The sequence below is a fragment of the Meriones unguiculatus genome, chromosome 21 (genome assembly GCF_030254825.1).
Source record: "Meriones unguiculatus strain TT.TT164.6M chromosome 21, Bangor_MerUng_6.1, whole genome shotgun sequence".
NCBI lineage: Eukaryota > Metazoa > Chordata > Mammalia > Rodentia > Muridae > Meriones > Meriones unguiculatus.
Genome location: NC_083368.1, coordinates 9,511,921 through 9,533,513, shown reverse-complemented (window position 1 = coordinate 9,533,513; position 21,593 = coordinate 9,511,921). Strand labels below are relative to the sequence as shown.

At 37.5% G+C, this 21,593-nt stretch overlaps 1 protein-coding gene across 2 annotated transcripts in view; it reads right to left on the bottom strand.

Moving 5' to 3' along the window:
- The window catches only part of Grid2 (glutamate ionotropic receptor delta type subunit 2), a 1,564,629-nt gene that overhangs the window by 152,414 nt on the left and 1,390,622 nt on the right, over positions 1 to 21,593 (bottom strand). For both annotated transcript variants that reach the window (XM_060374191.1, XM_060374189.1), the window contains exon 14: positions 9,395 to 9,561. In XM_060374191.1, the coding sequence (XP_060230174.1) occupies positions 9,395 to 9,561 (167 nt within the window). The remainder of the gene's footprint in view (positions 1 to 9,394; positions 9,562 to 21,593) is intronic.

Here is a 21,593-nt window from a genome sequence, read left to right as displayed (position 1 = left end):
AAATTTTTTTTTTTTTTCTGGAAGGGATTTCTTAAACCATCTTTTGTGAGTTTATGCAGGTTCTGTACCCTAAAGCTAGCCAGTTTTTAGTGAATGGTTTTACAGACGATGGTCATAATGGCTATTTTAGACCTAAAATGGTCACCTTCACATCTGAGTAAAACTGAACTTGATAGCTTTGTATTCAGGTTGCTAGCTCTACAAACCTTTGTTTTATAATGGAAAAAAATTCTGTAGCATGTGTATAAAAGGTTTCAAGGGACGACTCCACTTAAGCTTTCAGTTTGTTCTCCTTTTGTTTTAATCAATGATAACACAGAAAATCTTCGCTTGAAGTTATTTTTTAAAGCTTTTCTTTGAACATGCCACTTTTCTCATTTATTTTTTACAATTTTATACATGCACTGAAGGTCAGAAAAGTTCTTAGATTTAAAGTAGGACATAGAATTCTGCATAAACCCTCCCAAAGGGCTTTTGTTTTTCAATGTAAGGAATCTGAAAGGCAGAGTCAGCAGCACTGGCTTAGGAACTAGAGTGTATGTTGCTCACTATTCTAAGCACTGAACTACAAAAAAGGAAGCCAAAGAGAGCCTCCTGCATGGTATGCTTACACACCCATTATCCCTCCCCACACCTTTCCTCCTCCACAGGAAATGTAGGTGATACATAATATTTAAGCCCCTTAGTTTACAGGAAGTAAAAACGGAAGCATTGACAGAGGTCATTCAATTTTAATTTTTTTGAGGATTACAAAAAAAAAAAATCTATGTTTCTCACCTCAATGGAAGCACATTGCATTCTCCTAGTCTAAAAAGATATGATCTCAGAAGAAATGATAGCTTTTTAAATTGAGTTCATTGAGTTAACATGAGACTTATTTGTCCTGGTTTCCCCCTCACTTCACTATGGACTGTGACTGTCCCCTTAGGGCTGATATCTGTATGTGGAAGGACTTTAGAAGTTAGACATATGTGAGCAGATTTTTGCCATGTAGATGGGCTACCTAAGCTGATCCTGGTAGTAGGGCAAGAGTTACCCAGAGGCAATGTGAGGTCTGAAATCAAGGCTGTGAGGCACAAGTCAGTCCTGAGAATCTCACAGTGCCTTGGAGATCAGTTATCAGGTGTGCTGGGTAGTTTTACCTCAACTTGATATAGCCAGGTCATTTGGGAAGAGGGAATTTCTTTTCTTTCTTTTTTTTTTTCTGTGATGACATTGTGCTTTATTATACTAATTTTACAGAAACAGGAACATACAATTTAAGAGGAAAAATACAGCTCAGAGTCAATGATATAATATAATGCTCATAACTTTCTATTAGTTAGATTTAGCACAGAGGATGTTCATAGTAAGCAAGCTTTTTTACAGAGGTGTACAACATTTTATATCATTTTTAGATATTTTAGTACATTTGCAGCACTCAACTATGAAAAACAAATTCCCCACCTTTAACTATCTTCTATTGTTTCTCTGAGGAGACCATGCAGAGGTAAAGAAGAGCAATTGTTTTAAATCATAACATCTGTGCCTGTGAAAGTTCATCATGAAAAAATTGCTGACACATTTCTTGGGAAATGTCTATGATTGGACACCACGAGAAAACTTAGAGAGTCAACTAACCTGGGCCCATGGGGGCTCACAGAGACTAAGCCACCAACCAATGAGCATGCATGGGCTGGGTATACACATTTTCTGTACATATGTAGCAGATGTGCAGCTTGGTCATCATGTGGGTCCCTAAGCAATGGGAGTAGTGACTATCTCTGACACTTTTTCTTGCTTTTGGATCTTTATGGGAAGAGGGAATTTCAATTGAGAAAATTCCTTTCAGTATACTGATTTGTGAACAAGCTGTGGTGCATTTTCTTGCTTGATGATTGATGTGAGGGTGCCCAGCTCACTGTGGGAAGAAAAAATCCTGAACTAGGGATCACTGGTGCTATAATGAAGCAAGGTGAGTAAACCATGGCCAACAAGCCAGTGAATAGCACTCCTTCATGCCTTATGCATCAGCTCCTGCCTCAAGGTACCTGCCCCATTTGAAATCCTGCCCTGACTTCAGTCAGTGATGGCCTGTGATGCTGAGCTATAAGCTGAAATAAACTCTTTACTTTTTACCATTTTACCACTAGAAAGGGTAACTTGTATATCCTTTATACATCTTTCTGTTCTTATTTTCATGACGCTTGAACTCAATACTTGTTTTCTACTTAGAGTCTAAATATTCTAGATGGAGTTGAATCTGAGGGCTACAAATATATTGCTAGAAAGAAGTGTCAAAGGAACTCTAGAATTATGTGTAATCTGACTTCTCCCAGGCTCAACTGTCCAATGCTGGTCTTTCCTTTCTAGGCTTTGTTTCTTTGCAGTGGCCTAGATAATTATGGCATTAAAACACATGACAAAGTACCCCTCCTATAGTTTAACTTCACAGGGACTTCCTGGATTTTTGGCATGATGCAGATGGGAGACACTAGAGTTGATATTTGGGGAATAGGACACTCAATTTCCTTCTTCAAATAACAAAAACTATCTTTGTAACGTTTCTTCTCCCTCTATGAAAACCGGGTAAGATTTAGAGACTATAACTGATAGTATTTATACATTTAAGAGATTATGTTAATAACACCAACAGACATGACAAGTTACTGAAGGATGATGGAAAAGCATGACCTAGTACCAGTAAATGTCAATAGTCAAGTCTTTGAAGGAAAAGTACTGTTTTGGTGACTAGACTGAGCTACAGAGACTAGCTGGGGATTCCCTGAGAGCATCAATAACAGCCTGGAAAAATTTAAAGATAATGCCAGTGGTCAAAACAGGCAACATGAAAGGTGACTTTTGGTTGGTGAAGATGAGCTCATGCTTGATGAAGTAGAAGGAATTAAATAAGTGTCACTAGAGTAGACATAAAACAGAAATCACAGCTTCAAACTGCTATGTAACTTATTTATTGATTCCATGTGAATAATCTGTGATTTCCTCATGTTTCCTTTGTGATACTTTTATTCTGCAGTTTTTGTTTGTTTATGTCCTTGCAAGGCAAGGTTTTGTTATGTAGCCCAGGCTGGCCCACTTTCTTGTTCCAGCTTCCAAAATTCTAGGATTCTTGGCAGGCAACACCCTGCTAGATTTCCTAACTGACTAAGCACAATAATCATTTGTAGTTCTATCACATAACATTTAGAAAAGGTAGCAGAAGGTTGGACTCATCTACGTGTGAGAGCATTTACAAATAAAAGTATCTCCAAGTTTATTAAAATATCTCACAGGTAGATAATGAGTAGAAAAAACAAAAGAAGTGATAAAAGAGATAAATTGGAAATAATCATAATAGGAAAAAAATCAAGTTAACAAACATGTGTTAAAGTAGTGGCTCTCAGTATGACTCTGACAGCAGCAGTGACTGGAACTCGGTAGAAATGAAAATTAGGCACACTTCAGAATCAGAAATGCTAGGGCTGGAAGCCAGAAATGATTGTTTTGTCAGGTCCCCCAGGTGCTTTGACACTTGCTTAAAGGTTGACAGGTGCTGTCTCAGGGTGAGGAATCTAGTACAGCTGAGCTGGCCATGAGATTCACTTATAAAAAGAGCCACACAATACCCACCCAGCTGAGGGAATGGTCATTCTCAGGAAAATAAGATTCATAGTTTGCTGTGTTTACTCATTCTAAAGGCATCTTTTTTAGTCTCTTCCTCTTGTTTACTGTCATAGTCAGGGCTTGGGTCTTTCAACATACTGTCTCCCAACGGCTCTCTCTTACTTTGCGCAGTTATACCTTGAATCTGTATCTCTTTTATTCATCCTGTCCAACCTCCCATCTTGTACTTCTGTTTGTTTTCAGACAGACATCTAGATGTCACTACAAATCCAGTGCACATCAACACATTTCTCCTTTTCTCCCATCCTGTCCCCTTCTGTGTCCTATTCACAGTCCTCCAGGTGAGCACATAAGGCTTCCCTCCTCCTACTTTCATGCTTCAGACTGAGCTGGTGAAGGACACGGCCTCTGGAGTCAGATTCCTCTAGCTTCAAATCCCAGCTCAGCTACTTATCAGCTATAATTTCACCATCATCAGAGCTTCTACTTTGTCAGATACTTTCACTATAAAATGGGATGCCAATAGTACCTACCTATGGGTGGGGGAGGGTGGTTAGCATGGGAGCTTTAGAGGGGTGCCTGGCACAAGTGCGTGGTGATAGCTGTTCTAGTATGTTATGGGCTGTGATTCTTTCTCCTGTGTTCCTGTATTCTCAAGTAACCCTCAGCATTCCTTCAGATTTGCTGTAAGGGACAGTACAGTTAACTAATCCATTCACTGGGTCATCAAAAACACTAGTGTGTATTTTACCATGCTCAGGCTGGGATAAACATGGCCTCAGATGAACTCCCTATGTGGAGGAGTCAGAAGCACAGTTTTGCTGAAAGGATAGATTACTGTCTTTTATGAATGAGAAGACACTGTAGCTTGTGGTGCTGCTGTTAGCATCCTTAGGTCACAGAGCAGATGCTCTGCCTTTTCTGAGGAGGGGTGTTGAGAGAGGTAGAACAGGGTATACGAGTGTCATCCTATTGACTCATTAAAGCCCCAGATTTCACTTATCTGTTTGAAGTCAGAGTTCTGTCTCCAACACCCACATCAAATGATTCACAATTATCTGTACCTCCTGCTCCAGCTGTTCAAATAACTGTGAAATAGGATAGATAAGAGGTGTTTTGGACTCTACCAATTAAAGTCATAATGAATTAAAATTCTTCCATGAAGGAAAAATTCGCACCACGGTTTACTAGAGCTTTGAGCTACTTGTAGCAAAAGACAGTGAGACAGAGGAAGTGCTGCAATATTATCTCAGCTTTCCCTTTCTGATGGGCGTATTGTTTGGCTTCCCTCAGGTGGTGTAAAACAGTGTCAGTCTTTCTCATCTTTTTTTTTTTTTTTTTTTTTTCTTCTAATGGAGGCGTCTCAGGTTAGCTGGCTAACTTCCTAAAAACCATGGGCATTTGACTTAAACAGATGCCCAGCACTCTACTGTGAAGGAGGTACCTGCCTGGGCAGGCAGGCTGGCAGTTCGGATGGCCATTACTTGTATACAGCACAGCAGCATGTGGCAGGCTGTCAGCACGTTAGCATGGGCTCAAAGGCCAGCCCCGCCACGCCGCTTTGCGACCTAGAAAAACTGGAACTCTCTGAATAAGTTTTCTCAAACCTAAAGTGAGGTTAATAGAGATGTTTAGAAGCTTATGTTGAGATTAAGTTACTTAATATAGACAGGCGCCTTATTATACAAAGTACCTTTTAATGTGGTCTTTCCTGAATGTTAACTGTCTTAGAAGACAGCATTGTTTCTGTGTCATCCAGGAAAAACACATTCATCCATATTCAGAGCTTAGGGCATAAAAGCCAATAAGTTAGCCATACCTTTTTTTTTTTTTTCATGAAAAATAACATTAGACTCAGGAGTTAAATATTTTTAACAGCTTCCAAGTTCTTGAGAAGAAAGGTTAGCACACACACATAATTCCTAGACACACACACACACATATATATGTAAATACACACACATGCAAGCACATGCATGCACACATACACACATATGGAGGGATATTTTTTTAGACTTTCGAACACTTAAGATTCTGAGATTAACACTGCACAAGTTTTAAACATGTTAATGAAATATTTGACTGATTATTATTTCTTTTTCTAAGTTTCTTTACTGATAACTATTATTTAAAAGGCCACATAACACATATGATAGACAAATAGCTAAGAACCAGTAAGTGCTATGATGTACCCCCTTCTCCCCTGTCACCCACACACATATTTCCATGGAATTTTCTAGAAGAGTTTTGTTTCTTTAATATGCGTAACTAGGCAAGTTGGCAACAGAAGCCAAAGGTTCTTGTATACCTTAGAAAAAATAGCCCAAGTGTTAGTGTGATGGGCAAGGCTTGCCGTGAATTCTGTTACTAACTAGGAGTTGTAGTATAAAGATTGTAAACTTCTTCTGGCTGTTTGGTTTTTGTTCAGACTAAGGAAACAAAAATGGTACAAAATTCCATAGTCAAAAGCATATACTGTAGCACTTACTGGTTTTAAAGTCATCTGCTCACACACAATCACAAATGTGAGTGTGTCAGCACAGCCCATGTCTTCTGAAGTGACCCTAGCTTTGATACATTCTTGGTGAAAGTACTTGTATCATAACAGTCCTGCACTTTCACACAAGCCTGTGACAAGCAAAAGCACAACGCTGCCTTTGAATGCACGACTTTTCCTTAACACATGCAAGCATCCGAGAGACCTGGCAAATGGAGGTAATGCAAGTAGTTACTGTATCAACACGTTTTTGGATGTGATATTCGATATATATTAGATTACTTTAATACAGCCATAAAGTCTTCTGAAAATGATGAAAACTGACTTTGAAATTATCACTTAGAATATTTTCGTTTTCATTGAAAACAATCACAACCCCTTTCAGTGATCTGGTCTAAACAATGCCTGGGTTGAGTTGATTCTTCAAGACTGTGTGTAAGAATTTTGTGTTGATAGTGGGTACCTTTGATGTTCTATATAATTTTTTTTGTTTTGTTTTTAATTTTTATTTTATTTTATTTACACTTTTTTTTTTTACTTTGTATCCCCCCTCTAGTTCCCTCCATCCTCCCCTCCCAATCCTAAAAACAGTTAATAAAATGATCCTATTTTCTTAATAGCAAAGGGACTGATTACAGATATATTCTGATTCCAGGCAGAGATTGGGGGGGGGAGGCTAATGTCGCACACGTATTTAGAAAGATGAGCTGACACACGGTTGGCTGTCAGTCATATTCCAGCCCTGGCTCCATCTCTTCCAGATGCACAAAGAATCAGAATGCAGACAGTTGTTACCAAGTGACCACATAGAAAAGGACAGTTCCAGCTTCCCGTGTTAATGATACAGATAAAACAGAGGCAAACAATGCCCAGTGCCTAATATTGCATTTTAGGAGTTAGATGGACTATGTTTATTCAGAATTAAAATCTCCGATAAAGGAAGGACTCCATATCTGCCAAGAAACAAGGGCTTGGGAGTGATTAACTTGATATTTCTCTGATTGCTTTAATTTTTACTGCAGTTTTTTTTTTTTTGCATAAAAGACTAAGAAATAAGATCTTATAACTAAGTGCATCTTTAGTGGAGTGAAAGTCAATTAACCATGATGAATAATCGATAATCGTTTTTCCAGCTGCTCAGCTGATATTACGGACTCACTGTTCTTTCCTGCTGGTCATTTGACATGGAACTGCATTGTGTTTCTGCCTGTTCTTTCCATCACGCATGCAAATGAACAATGCCCTTGTTTCTCAGAAGCAGCTTTTCTATTTTTTCTTCCCTGATTCATTTTTGGCCAGTTTAGATCAAACCTTCACTGTCTCAGGATGCTATGTTTACTTAAGTCTTCGCCAACTCGATTCCATCCTTCATGTAAGATAGAGATAATGTTCCCTTTAATGCCAGCGTTGCTGTCTTACTCATGGGCTCCAGAACAGAGAATACGATTTTGTACTGCTTATGGCCTATTATACACATTTCAAATGTCTTTTAAGACATGAATTTCCTTATTTTTCTCAACCCATTCTGCTGTTGTCTATTCTTTTCTGTGGTCTCTATATTTGGTTATGAATTATCTATTTCCTTTCAATCTAACTGCTTTTTGCTAATCTTCTGGATGTCAAATTCAAGGCTCGCCTTGAGCTATTAATCATTTTCCCATTGCTTAATTCTATTTAGTATTCTTTTCATTTCTTTTCACATTTCAACCACACAATCTAACACTAAACACCTAAATGGAATTGGTATTCTTTAGGTATATGCATGCATAGATGCACATTTACAGACATGTCTATATTGTTATTATTTAATGTGAATGGGTTTTGGATTTCCAACGAAATTGCAAGTATAATGTATTCAATTTCCTTGTGGTATTATTGATTTTCTAGCTTGTTCCTTTTAGAATCTGCTCATCAATAAATGTGTTTTGATTGATTAATAATTATTTAGACCTCACTTTTTGCTTTTTCAGTTATATGTGTTTTGTCTTATTTATGTAGAACAAGAATGTATGATAGAATATTTCATAATTGTTTATACCTGTATACACCTTCATTTAGTGGGAGGACACTGGGATGCCCCATTGACTTTGAACCTGATTAGTGGGGTGGGTGTAGAGAGATGTCTGCCACATCTAAGAAAGCCATGAGATAGGCAAGTCAGTGCTTAGCATTCTCTTTTGCCACGATAACAGGCTAACCTACACTAGGATGCTTTGCTCACCTGGGCCTATAATTGGTAAATGAACAAAAAATAGATTAAGTGACTCACAGCTCATAACAGAACTCAGTCCTCATGGCTCATGTATAGAAATAACTTAATGTAAGTCTCCGATATTCTGATTTTTATTTGCTTTTTGTTTCTTTGTTTTTAGAGCACCTGACTAATACAGATATTTAGAATAAATCTTCTCTTTCCAGAAAAGGAGAAAAGTCTGCTTTCTATGGTTCTTAGTGGAAACTATGTGTAAGTCATGGACAAGTGCTTTGTAGTTGCCTGCCCTCTGAATCTCCTGCCCTTTTGCTCTATTACAATTTGAAGAACCACACCTGAAATGTATGCTTAGTTCATGCTGTTTGAACCTAAGTGCTTTTCTTGTCTAGCATTATCTTCTAGAGAGTATCAAATAAAAAGGGAATAAATAGTGTCATATAAACAATATCTCTACCTAGAAGACAATGCCTTCTCTGATGCCAAAATTTTTCTTGTAAATTGAATGCAACACTCTGTTTCTCTCCAATAGAAACTATTAAGCTAAAAAAATATTATCAAACTTTCTTTTTAAACAATTTCCTATCATGTAGCATTCTAGTTTGAAGTTGAATGTATCATTTTTATAAACTCTTCCTTGTGTTCCATGGCAAACATCTCCATATACATTTTAATACCAGATGGAGGATTTTAAAGTTTTTACCATTTCCTTTATAAAATTCAGGTGAAAATATCTCCTGTATATATCTGCAAATTAGTATTCTAATTTGGTCCCAAAGTACGTATCGTGTTTTCATGTTCTTAGAAATAAGTTAATTTCCACAGCTTTATGCTGTTCACTTCCTCCAGCATAGCCTAGACTGCTGAGCTTCCATTGTAATTTGTAGCACACATACTCTGGCAAACAAAACTGTGGAGAGTAAAAGAAGTTATATGCAACAACACTTTTTTCCTTATTTATGGAGAAATAGAACAAGCTTCAGACAAGAAATTTCTTGTAAGACCCACTTCCAGAAACTGGATTTGTATAATGCTTTTCGTAACATGAAGGAGGCTATGATGAAGTGATGACTTAACAGCCTTACCTCTGTGAGAAGACGTCTCGGTAGGGGCTGCCGTGCTGCAGCGCGATGCCATACCCGCGGTCGGCAACAGTGTTTCCCACAGTGTAGAAGGAGCAGTCTGGGTCATTAATAGCCACATACTCCAACACAGCCGCGTCCCACACAAAAGCATAGTTTCCATATTTTACCTGTGACATTATGGGGGAAGGACAAAACAGGACTTAAGGTTAAAAATTCATTGAATAATAAATATTACAATAGTATATGCAAAATTATAGGATATATGTGTTTATGTAAACTCATATTTATTAGTCTATAGCTCTTTACTTCTAGAAACGTGGTGAGAATTGAACACTAGCTGTACTTCCAGGGGACGAGGCTTATAATGAACGGATCCCTAAGCTGTGGATGCCATGTAGACTGGAAAAATGTTAAAGGCATGTCTCTGAGCTTTCAGTGAGTCCTACCACTTAGACCTTTAAAATCTATGCTTCCAAAATTGTTGAGAGATGCTGATTCAGCTAGGCTACTAGGCCTCTAAACTAGGCACATTTCTTCACACTCATATGTCTTCCTCATGACCTATGTTTTACATAAATGTTCACAATTCAAATTAAGGAGAAATTACAGTTGTAATTCTATCCATAAGCTTCACTCTGTTTAACTGAGTTCATCTCTTTCTGTATATATATTATGGAGCTCTTACAATTACAGCTAAAATAAATCTCTCTTGAGTGTTTTGTTAACATGTGTTAGAAAATTTTATCTTATGCTATACTTTCCCTTCCAAAGAGACCCTTTCTCTTGATAGTCATTGTAATAAGGAAAACAATTCTACAGCTTCTGTATCAACATTTGGGAATGGAAACACATAGTGAGTCATCTACAACATATTCTAATGATTTTTTTCAGTCAACAATTACTCATATGAGAACATGCAGTTATGGTTGGATATGTCATATTTCCCCTCAAAGATCATGTTTGAAATACCGAGGCTGTAAGGCTGTAGCTGGTGGTATGGTTCAGAGGGGATGGAACATGAGAGCATAGGCTTCATCAGTGGATTAATTCATTGACAGGATCATAGCAGACAGACTCTTGGGAGTTGGGGCATAATTCTCAGCAGCAGGCTATCTGCATTGGAAGATATTTCTTGTTCTTGGGCCCTTCCTCTTTGTCCCTGCTTCTTGCCACACCTAAGGTGATGAGCTCCCCTCCTCTCTGGATATCCTTCCATCGTGACTCTTTCTGCCTTACCAGAAGCAACAATGCCAGAAGCAAAACTTTTGAAGCTGGGATTTTTCTACTCTTAAGTTGTTTCCTCAGACATTATGTCACAGTAATAAAAAGTAACTTATTGTGAAGAGGCTGGAGAGAGAGGCTGCTCTTCTGGAGTAGTAGTTGTCAACCTTCCTAGTGCTGCAACCCTTCAATACAGTTCCTCATGTGGTGACCCTAACCATAAAGTTATTTTCATTGCTACTTCACAACTATAATTTTGCTACTGTTACGAATCATAATGCAAATATCTGTGTTTTCTGCTGGTCTTAGGCCACCCTTATGAAAGGGTCGTTCAACTCCTCAAAAGGGTTGCAACCCACAGGTGGGGAACCATTATTCTAGAGAACCTGGGTTTGATTCCTAATAGCCAAATGTTATTTTATGACCTTATGTAACTCTAATCCCATGGGATCTGACACTCACTTCTGGCATTCCTGGGCGTTAGGCGTGTACATGGTATACTGACACATATTTAAGTGAAACACCCATACAGACAACATAAAACTTAAAAATTTTAAAAAGGAAGGAAAGAAGCAATTATAACACATCTCAATAATGTTTATCTGGAAAAATATTAAAGATAAAGATAAAATTTAATGAATTCATAGAACAAATAATAAAACCTCAAGTTAGTTTATTTATATTAAAAACAGAATGTAGCATTATTGAAAGGAAAAGAAAGCATTGGTGATGGCTCAATGGCTAACCTGCTTATTATACAAGCAAAAGGATTAGAGAGTCAGCTCTCCAGACTGTAGTTAAACTCTGGGTGGGCAGGTCAGCTCATCTATACTGCCAGCCTTGGAAAGCAGAGACAGGCATAGTGGTGCATGCCTTTAATCCCAGTACTTGGGAGGCAAAGACAGGAGAATTCTATTTTTTTTTTCAATAAAATGTCCTCATAATAAATGGCCTGCAACCCTCAGGGCAATTCCCCAGACTACAACCATCAAAATCACGAGAGGATTTGTTTATTAGAAATAAAGATTCGAGATCAAATAACAAATTTACTACATTGAATATTGGAAGCTCTAAATGTGGGAGTATTCATCTCAGCAATCCTGACAGAGCATGTACAGAACTTTTAAAAGTTTCTGTTGCTCCTGATGAAGCATTACTGCAAGGAACCATTTTCTACAGATAAAGCATAAGAAAACTTAACATGGAGAGAGTCCTACAGTGTTGATGTGGGACAAACTGGGAATATTTGGCTAAGTTTCTTCTGCACGGAGTCTCATGTTTGCAGAATTATTCCACAGGTTTTTCTTTTTTTCCTTTTTCTTATTCTTTATACTAGACATTAAATTTCTGGTTTATTTTTTAGCTTCCTTGGTCTAACCCTTCAGTTTTTGAGTTATATCAGTGACCTTAAAACTTGGAGCTCCACAAGGACCAAATATATCTGGGCACAGGGGTCTTTTTTGAGACTAATTCTCCAACCAAGGACCATGCATGGATATAACCTAGAACCCTGGCTCGGACGTAGCCCGTGGCAGCTTGGCATACAAGTAGGTTACTCTAGTAAGGGGAACAGGGACTGCTCTGACATGAACTCAGCGGCTGGCTCTTTGACCCCCCCCCCCAATGGAGAGGCAGTCTTGCCAGGCCACAGAGGAGGACATTGCAGCCAGCCCTGATGAAATCTGATAAGCTAGGGTCATATGGAAGGGGAGGAGGTCCTCCCCTATCAGCAGACTTGGAGAGGGCCAGGGAGGAGAAGAGAAAAGGAAGGTGAGGTTGGGAGGGAATGAGTGAGGGGGCTACAGCTGGGATTCAAAGTAAATAAACTGTAATTAATATAAAAATAAAAATTTAATTAAAAAAAGAAGAACTTCCTCCAGGAACCCCTTTTGACTTTTTATCTTCTTTGTCAAACTGTGCCACCTCGGACCTCTTCCAGCTTCTTTAGAATGGCCCTCTGCTGTCAGGGATGCCCCACTGTGCTCCTAGAAAAGTATTCTAGTGCTATTGTTACTGCTTTGTGAGCTGTGGCACACCGTACTTCAGTATCATTGCTATTACATGTACTATTTTTTTTTTTTTTTTGCAATTTAATGTTAGGTAGCTTTCAGAGTGAATTAGTAGAGAAGCACTGAAATTTTGCAAGAATAGCCTATAGCAACACCAATGAAACAATTTTTAAAAATGCTCCTGGTATTTTTCATTGCCTAATTAGCATGCAATCACTGTCCTTTGGATGGTTTTAACTTGGATGGTTTTAAGCTTTAATCAAATTTAAACTATTAAGAAAATATTCATCAGCAAAGTCTACAGCCATCTTTCAAGAGAGAAAATAATTGAAAGGCTGGTCTAGGAAATATCCAATCCACCTGACTAGATGGTGGATGTTTCAGTAGTTTTCAACTGGCTTTCGTTCTTGAGGTCATGTTTGCATTTGCAGCTGAAATGAATGCCATTGATTTATTTACCAGGGTGGGGCTTCATTTTAGGTTAAGCAAAGGGCAAGAGGGTATCTGAGTGCTTCCTCTTCATATATCCCAGACGCAATTGTGAGGAAGACCACAAAATAATATCTATTGCCACTATTCTCCATGAACCCAAAGTAAAGGTATAAAGATGTCATGGTACACTAATGGAGAAAAGTAACCATCAGTGTCACCATCTTTGAACTGTGCACACAGAATATGCTCATTTGCGCATAGTGACATGAATGCTTTGGGAGTAACCCATCTCTTCTGAATTTTATCTAAAGCCTTCTCCATGAGATAAAACTCATCCTCAGCACTGTTAATGGGGCCAAGAACCTGTGGTGTTTGACTCAATACTGTACGAACATAGTTTTAAAAAGACATTTAATGAATTATTGATACACCCATAGAACAGTGCATCTCTCATCAGGGAAGCTTCTTCTTGAAGTAGATGACAACTGAGACAAAGACACCCTCCCCAAATGGTTAATGTACAGAGAAGAAGAAACTGCAGAGTGCTCAGGCCTGACTAGACACAGCTATATTCCCAAGGTTCAGGAAACTGTGGAAAAAGGGATGAAAACAACATAAAAGTCAGAGGCAGGGTGGTGCTTTCAAGAAAATAGTCTTTTCTGAACACAGCAGAAGCACTGAACATAAAAATTACAGCAATTGTGATGACATGCACACATCTTGCAAAAGCTCAAGCTAGACAAAATCTTAGCGTGGAGAGAAGTAGGTGGGCACAAAATCCCACCACTAGCTGAGGAGCTTTGGCATTTAGTAGCTTCTGTAAGAAGAAAGGACCCTTCTTCAATGATTGGACCCCTGGTTGGTGTCAGCCCAGAGCAAGCTCCATCTCTAAGAATAGGTATGGACCAGATGGGGGAAAATAAAAAACAAAAGCAAAAACAAAAACAAAACAACAACAACAAAAAAACAACTGAAAGTTGGGTGGGTAGGGAGGATGGAGGAAGAGTCATGAGGTCATGAATATGATAAATTCATTGTATGAAATTTTCCTTTAGTAAAGATGTGGGGAGAGTCTCAGAGGATTTGGGGAAGGGGAAATCACCATAAGAATATATTGCATGAAAGAATATTTTCAATGCAATAAAATAGAAAAAAACCCTACTTAAATAGAGGTCCTACTGGATTGGTGGACATTGGTACCCACTGATGGTCACTACAGAAGACCTCCTAGCAGCTCCAGAAGTGCGGTAACCCTCAGAAAAGGCTTGGTTGTCAGATCCCTATGGTATAGCCACAGAATTCCCTTAGGTTCAGTTTAAGGACTTTCCATTGAGATGTGTGCTGACAGCTTTCATGCATCTCTTAAGAACCTGAAGCTGAATTTCTGTGGATGATGTCAGTCTTGAGCTCCTCTCCTTAATCTGTTTGTAGCTGGGTCATTGAGAAAAATCACACAATTGCTGTGGCTTACTGTGCTATCAAGTCACAGTTTCTGCTGAAACATAAAGCAAATTCATTTTTCGTGGAGAGGAATAGGGACAGTCTGCTCAAACATTCTGGTTACTGAAATAGTTGTACAAAAATTCAAATATTTAAGTTCCATATCTATGTACCTAACTGATTAAACACAGATACTCTGTGGAGACCACTTCTTGTTCATGCACACTATACTAAGCTAATCATTGTTTTTACAAGTTTCTTCCTGTCAGATGAGGAAATGTAATCTTTCAATGTCATTTTCTCAAATATTTGCATTTCTGGCCCAGTAAAGAGAAAAAGAAAAAGAAAGTATTTTTAAATCGTATGCTCCTCACTGTGCAATGGAAATGACATATTTCTTTCTGTCTGTCACTGCCCCTGTTCTTGTGTTCCTATTCCAAGGTTCTCATCATGAGACGATGAAGAAAGCACTTGGTAGTTTATTAGGTAGGGCCTGCCAGTGTAACCTGAAGCCACAATATAAGCGAATACACTTACCATTTACCATCCTACTAATCTTGATATAGAGTTAAGAGATACATATTCATTCTTATGTGGATCTCTAATTTAGTAAAAATTTTATAGGCTCACTTCAAAACCTAAATCCACAGAAAATAGTAATCATAATCTTTTCTTTTATTAAGGAAATTGACTGGAAACAATTTCAGAAAGATGACATTTAAACCCAACAGTAAGATAAAAATTTTCCTTATTGACAACCCCCAAGTATTTCTTTTTTTAAAAAAAAATCAGTATAGATAACATGCCAGACATTTTCAGATGTATAAAATGCCCTTTTTATGAATTTCTTTGATATTTCTAACATTTTGATATTTCTTTGATATTCCCAACACTTTGAGACAGCTGAATCTGTAGCACCTAAGTCACAGATGCAGAGAGCCAGCTTCCTCCAAGCTATACTGATGATAGCGACCAATATGGAACTCAGGCTGAGGGCCATTTGCTATGCTCACTTCACAATATTAAAGACATGATCTCATGGAGACATTGTCCATGGGAAAGCAAATGCAGGTGAGGTACAGAATCTCCCTCTTTAAGGCACAGAGCATCAAATTTGAGAAATACATTTATGTAAGCAAATATATTGTGATATAGTATGTGACAAGCACTGTAAAAATGCTGCTTCTTTGATGTTCTGCAATCATACTAGTAAGATAAAAGAACTGAGCTTTTAAAAGAAAAAGTTGGTGTTTGCTAAAACCATGAAGGTGATGACTTGTTTACTTTCTGTGGATGCAAAATGCTAAGTCTTGCTGTGACTGTTACTCTCTAAGCTCTTCTGATTCTCACCATTGAAGGGATAAGATGTTTAGTATTAAACTGAGCCTGAGAATGGAAAACGTTAAAATTAAAAGATCTGAGAATAATGTCAGTGAAATAAATTCTAACATTGTACACCAAACTTCATTATTGTTTTAACCAGTGGCCAGCAGTGGACACAGTGATAAAGTGGACGAGAGTTACAGGTACAGAGTTGTGATTAACCCAGAATTGATCTATCTTGGTCGTTGTAATTCACCGCTCATAGAAGTCCTCAAGATGAGATAGCTTTAATATGTATTACATGTGGGCCTAGGTGTTGGCCTGTTCCACTACAGGCAAATTGATAATTTAGCAGCATTCATCACTTCTGACCATATGCAGCACATTAAATCATGTTTAAGTCCACTTAAGTATTTAGGATTCACACACACACACCCACCACAAACACATGCACACACATACAAATACACACACACACTCACACATACAAATACACATACATATATTTATTCAAATACAGATATGGTTTTGTTTACTGCTGCTTCAAATATAGACCTACCATAGTTTTGTGTGCTTTATGTTGAAAATTTAATTTCTGCTTTAAGATAGTCATCATATGGCACATGCTTTCATAAAGATGATATGAAAGTGTTTAAGATAAGTCAACACAAATTTTTAAAGAATGTTTTGTTTCAACACACATGCAAACCTATACTAAATAAAAAATATAATAAATAAGGAACAGCTGTTGGTAAAATGTTTATGATTTACATTCTGAAGTGAAGGACAAAAGAATGTCCTTCTCTGTGATAGAAGAACATTGAAAATGACAGTGCATAAAAGAATTACATTAAAACAAAAATATTCTTTTCCACACTTGCTTAATTATGTTTTTGAAGAAATCAGGAGCCTGACAAAGGGTGAGCTTATACCCTTCAGTTATTCAACGTTATGTGTAAATTGAGAAAAAAACTCAGTAAACAGTAACACTTTAAAAATATTAAATAATAGTATTTTGTAAAGTTAGGGCTATCTTAGTTTCTTTATTAAAACTCTAAATACTGTAACTTGTTTAAAAACAAGTTGAAGTTGCTTTCATGCTTTATAAGCATTTTTTCTACGAAAGAGAGTTTGGATCTACACTGTCAGTGAGGTGATTCAGCTGCTTATAAATAGACATTTTGAACAAGTCTACCCCACTGATAAATTTAAGGATGCTAAAACTGTGATTGGTCTTCAGGAGAGAGCTGGTGGCATCTGTGGAGAACCGGAGACAAATCTCTCCAAGATTAAACCCTGGTTTCCAAAAAAATGAGCCATGTACTGTTTTAACACTCAAGGTTTATTTTCATGAAGAGCATGTTTAGTTGGATGTCATCACAGGACAGTGATGCCAGACTCAAGGAAACTGGTCTTGGAAGAGCTACAAGCCACAGAGGGTTTCATGTTTGACCATAAGAAAGAGAAGAAGGCTTTGATCTGCAGTTCTGTCCTGCATGCAGGATATGCTAGAACAATGGTGGCACCAATATCCGATTTGATTTAAAGCCCACTTCACAAGATAGAACCCAGGCCTGACACTGTTTGCAGACCAAGAACCTGAGGATAGATAGCTCAGGGGCCTAGTGGAAAAGCTATCGTTCCAAAACAGAAACAAAAACAATGCCCTAAACCAACAAACCAAACAACATAGCAATAAAATGACTCCCAATGACATTCTACTATGATCATCAGTGCCTTGCTCAGCTATCACCAGAGAAGCTTTTTCCTGCAGCAGATGTGAACAAATTCAGAGACCCATAGTCAGACCTTGGAAAGAGAGCAATGGAACATTCAGCAATAAAAGGGATGTGCTCCATCTGACCTGTCCCCTCAGGGCTCAAGGAACCTTGAGGAAGACAAGTCAAAGAATGTAAGAACCAGAGAGGGTGTACACCAAGAAAACATGTACAAGAGTCAGAGATGACTTTTGTAATAGACATAATCTGTAAATAAGCCACTAAGTCACTCTTCTTACACTGTATTAATCTAGTCATGAAGGTTGGGCCTTCACCTGATGATTGCTTCATAAATGCTTCACCTGATACTAACTTACCAGAGGATGGCGATCAAAGGTCAGTAAGTTTCGATGTAGACATTTAACACACTAGCAAACACTAGCAAATATTTATATGATCATCTGATCATATGAATATAATCCCAACGCTTTATTGGTTTCTTGACTAGGACAAATAAGCCTGAGGGATGAAAGCAATTGATTTGTCTTTTAGACAGCTAAAATGCACTGTATGAATGACTTGTAAAGGGATTTGCCATGGTCATTTAACTATTTTGAAATGTCTTCAATTTTTTCTTTTGATAATTGTTTTAAACTTTCATTCTTGCATGTAAATCTCTTTAGCAATATTTTAGTTTTGGTGAGGATATTTTAGTGAATTTCTTAGTTTGCAAGATTTTATCTATTTACTTACATGTATATTTGCACATGTATGTTTGTCTGTGTGAATGTATGTGAACATGCTTGTGCAGGTGTGGATGCCTGTGCATACACACGGAAGACACTAGACAGAGTCTCTGCTGGGAGCTGGAGGAACAGACATTTGCAGGGGGCACAACTTGTTATTACATAGCTAATGCTCTTAACACTTATAAGTCCACAGAAAAGGACTATGATATTCTATCTCTATCTATCTATCTATCTATCTATCTATCTATCTATCTATCTATCTATCTATCTATCTATCTGTCTATCTGTCTATCTGTCTATCTGTCTATCTGTCTATCTGTCTATCTGTCTATCTGTCTATCTGTCTATCTGTCTATCTGTCTATCTGTCTATCTGTCTATCTGTCTATCTGTCTATCTGCCTATCTGTCTATCTATTTACTTATCTATCTATCTCCTAGGCTTCTTTAAAAATGATGAAAAATTAGTTTTCTCTAATGGACTAACGGAGTCTCAGTTGGTATACAAACCACTCTTAAGAGCAGTCCCCATGTCCAGCCATAGATGGCCAAGTCAAATGAACTCTGGTATTTTTGGAGGTATATTTGTCTCTCAATACTTAGTCTGGGTTTCTTTTTCTCTTCCTCCTCCTTCTTCTTTCTTTTTCTCCTTCTTCTTCCTCCTTCTTCTTCCTTCTTCTTCCTCCTTCTTCTTCCTTCTTCTTTCCTCCTCTTTCTTCCTCTTCTCTTCCTTCTTCCCCAACAGGTCTTTTGATCTTGTGACTTTAGGAAATTTATGTGTGTGCCAATGTGTGTGTCTCTTTACATATTTGTGTGTGTTTCTGGTTGTATTTTTTTCTTTGATCTTTTTCATTTCTGTCTATATGTTTGTTTTTTAATTATTTTTTTCTTAGATGCCAGTTTGTTTTCTAATGAGAGAGAAATGAAAAAAAAATGTGGATTTGGGTGGGTAGGGAGGTGGAGAGGATCTGGGCAGAGTTAGGGAATGGGAAACCATAATCAGAACATATTGTATGAAAAATAAATGTAACAAACAAATATGATGGATTACCTTGTTGGTAAATCCTGAATGCTCTGGAATTGAAGCCACATATTTTACTATAAATAGTAACTAAAATGCTTATGATTGTTACTCTCTGCTACGACTCTAAATTTAGCTCACTCTTGGGAATGACTTTGAAGTTTTTTCAGTGATGTGCTTGGACTTGTGGAGCCAGGATTGGCCTCTAGAAAAATACTTCTAAAGACAAGATTTTTATGACTGAGTATTTGACATAAAAGAGGGTGGATTTACAAAGAGAGGCTTCCTTCTTCATTCCTATTCATGTTACAGCTTCAGTTAAAACAGAAAACGATCCTAACATCATTCCCAAAATAAAGTCTGTTACATTCATACTTTTAAATATAAGCATGCATGGAACACTGCACCAATTGTGCTGTATATAATCTTAGAAACACAGTCTGTTTTATGGAATCATAAGCTCATGGATTATTTAGATCAGGACACATCGTTTTTATTTAATAGTATGGCTGGATACTTAGAATAAAACATAAAAGTAGCACTGTCCATGGAGTGTTGTCTTTTGAGGTCTAGTCTTTTCTATACTCTGTTTCCATGTGAATCATGAATAAAACTCTGTATAATTTAAAAAAAAAGAAAGGTAAGGAAGTCACAAAAGTGGAGAGTAAGCAAGAGAAATGCTACTAAAACAAACTGTAAAATTATATGACTGCGTGTGGGATAGAGAATGCACGCCATTGTTACTTGCCATTGAATGTCTATAATACTCACCTAATTTATTCTCCTTTTTCAAAAGCTTATTTTTATGAGTCTTAAAAAAGCCTATAGAGCCAATTTGGTGGCACATGCTTTGAATCCCAGCACTCTGGAGGCAGAGGCAGGCAGATCTGTGAGTTCAAAGAATTAGGTCTGCCTAATGAATTCCAGGACAGCCCAGAGCTACATAGTTGAGACCCTGTCTAGAAATAAACAAATAAGCAAGCAAAAATGCCTATAAATGTCAACATCAACAAAGAGCTAAAAAGGATTAAAAATAGCTATATTATCAGTAAACATAAAAGAATACTAAGATATTATTATACAATATGTAATTACATTATCAAAAATGTTTTTGTATGTACATTATTTATGCAACTATATGTTTTGACTTATAGAATGCAAGTATAAATCTATTTTTAACACATTATTTACTATTGTAACTAACTGACATTGTTTTTATTGCTGAGTACTATTCCATTGTGTAGATGTATACAATTTCAGTATCCATTCCTCAGCTGAGGGGCATCTAGGTTGTTTCCAGCTTCTGGCTATTACAAGTAAAGCTGCTCAGAACATGGATGAATATATGTCCTTGTTGTGTACTTGAGCATCTTTTGGATATACGCCCAAGAGTGGTATAGCCGAATCCTAATTGTCTGAGAAAGTGCCAGATTGATTTCCAAAGTGTTTGTACTAGTTTACATTCCCACCAGGAGTGGAGGAGGGTTCCCCCATTTCCACATCCTCTCCAGCATGTGTTGTCACCTGAGTTTTTTATCTTAGCCATTCTGATGGGTGTAAGGTGAAATCTCAGGGTTTCCCTGATGGCTCAGGACATTGAACATTTCTTTAAATGTTTCTCTGCATTAGATATTCCTCTATTAAGTATTCTCTGTTTAGCTCTGTACCCCATTTCTTAATTGGATTACGTGGTTTGTGGGTGTTTAATTTCTTGAGTTCTTCATATATTCTGGATATTAGCCCTCTGTTAGATATAGGGCTGATGAAGATCCTTTCCCCTTCTGTAGGATGCTGTTTTGTTCTGATGACAGTGTCCCTTGCTTAAAAGAAGTGTTTTAGTTTCATGATCATAGAGCCTGTGTTGTTGGTGTTCTGTTCAGGAAGTTGTCTCCTGTGCCAATGAGTTCAAAGGTCTTCCCCACTTTTTCTTCTAACAGGTTTAGTGTGTTTAGTTTTATGTTGAGATCTTTGATGCACTTATGCTTAGTTTTGTGCAGTGTGATAAATACAGACCTATTTGCATTTTTTACATGTAGACATCTATTTAAACCAGCACCATTTGTTGAATATGCTATCCTTTTTTCCATTATATTGTTTTAGCTTCTTTGTAAAAAGTATCAGTAGGTGTGTGGGTCTTCTGGGTCTTCTATCCGATTCCATTGATCTACCATTCTGTTTCTATGCCAGTACCATGCAGTTTTTATTACTATTGCTCTATAGTACAGCTTGAGATCAGTGATGGAGATAGCTCCAGAAGATTTGCTATTGTACAGGATTGTTTTAGCAAT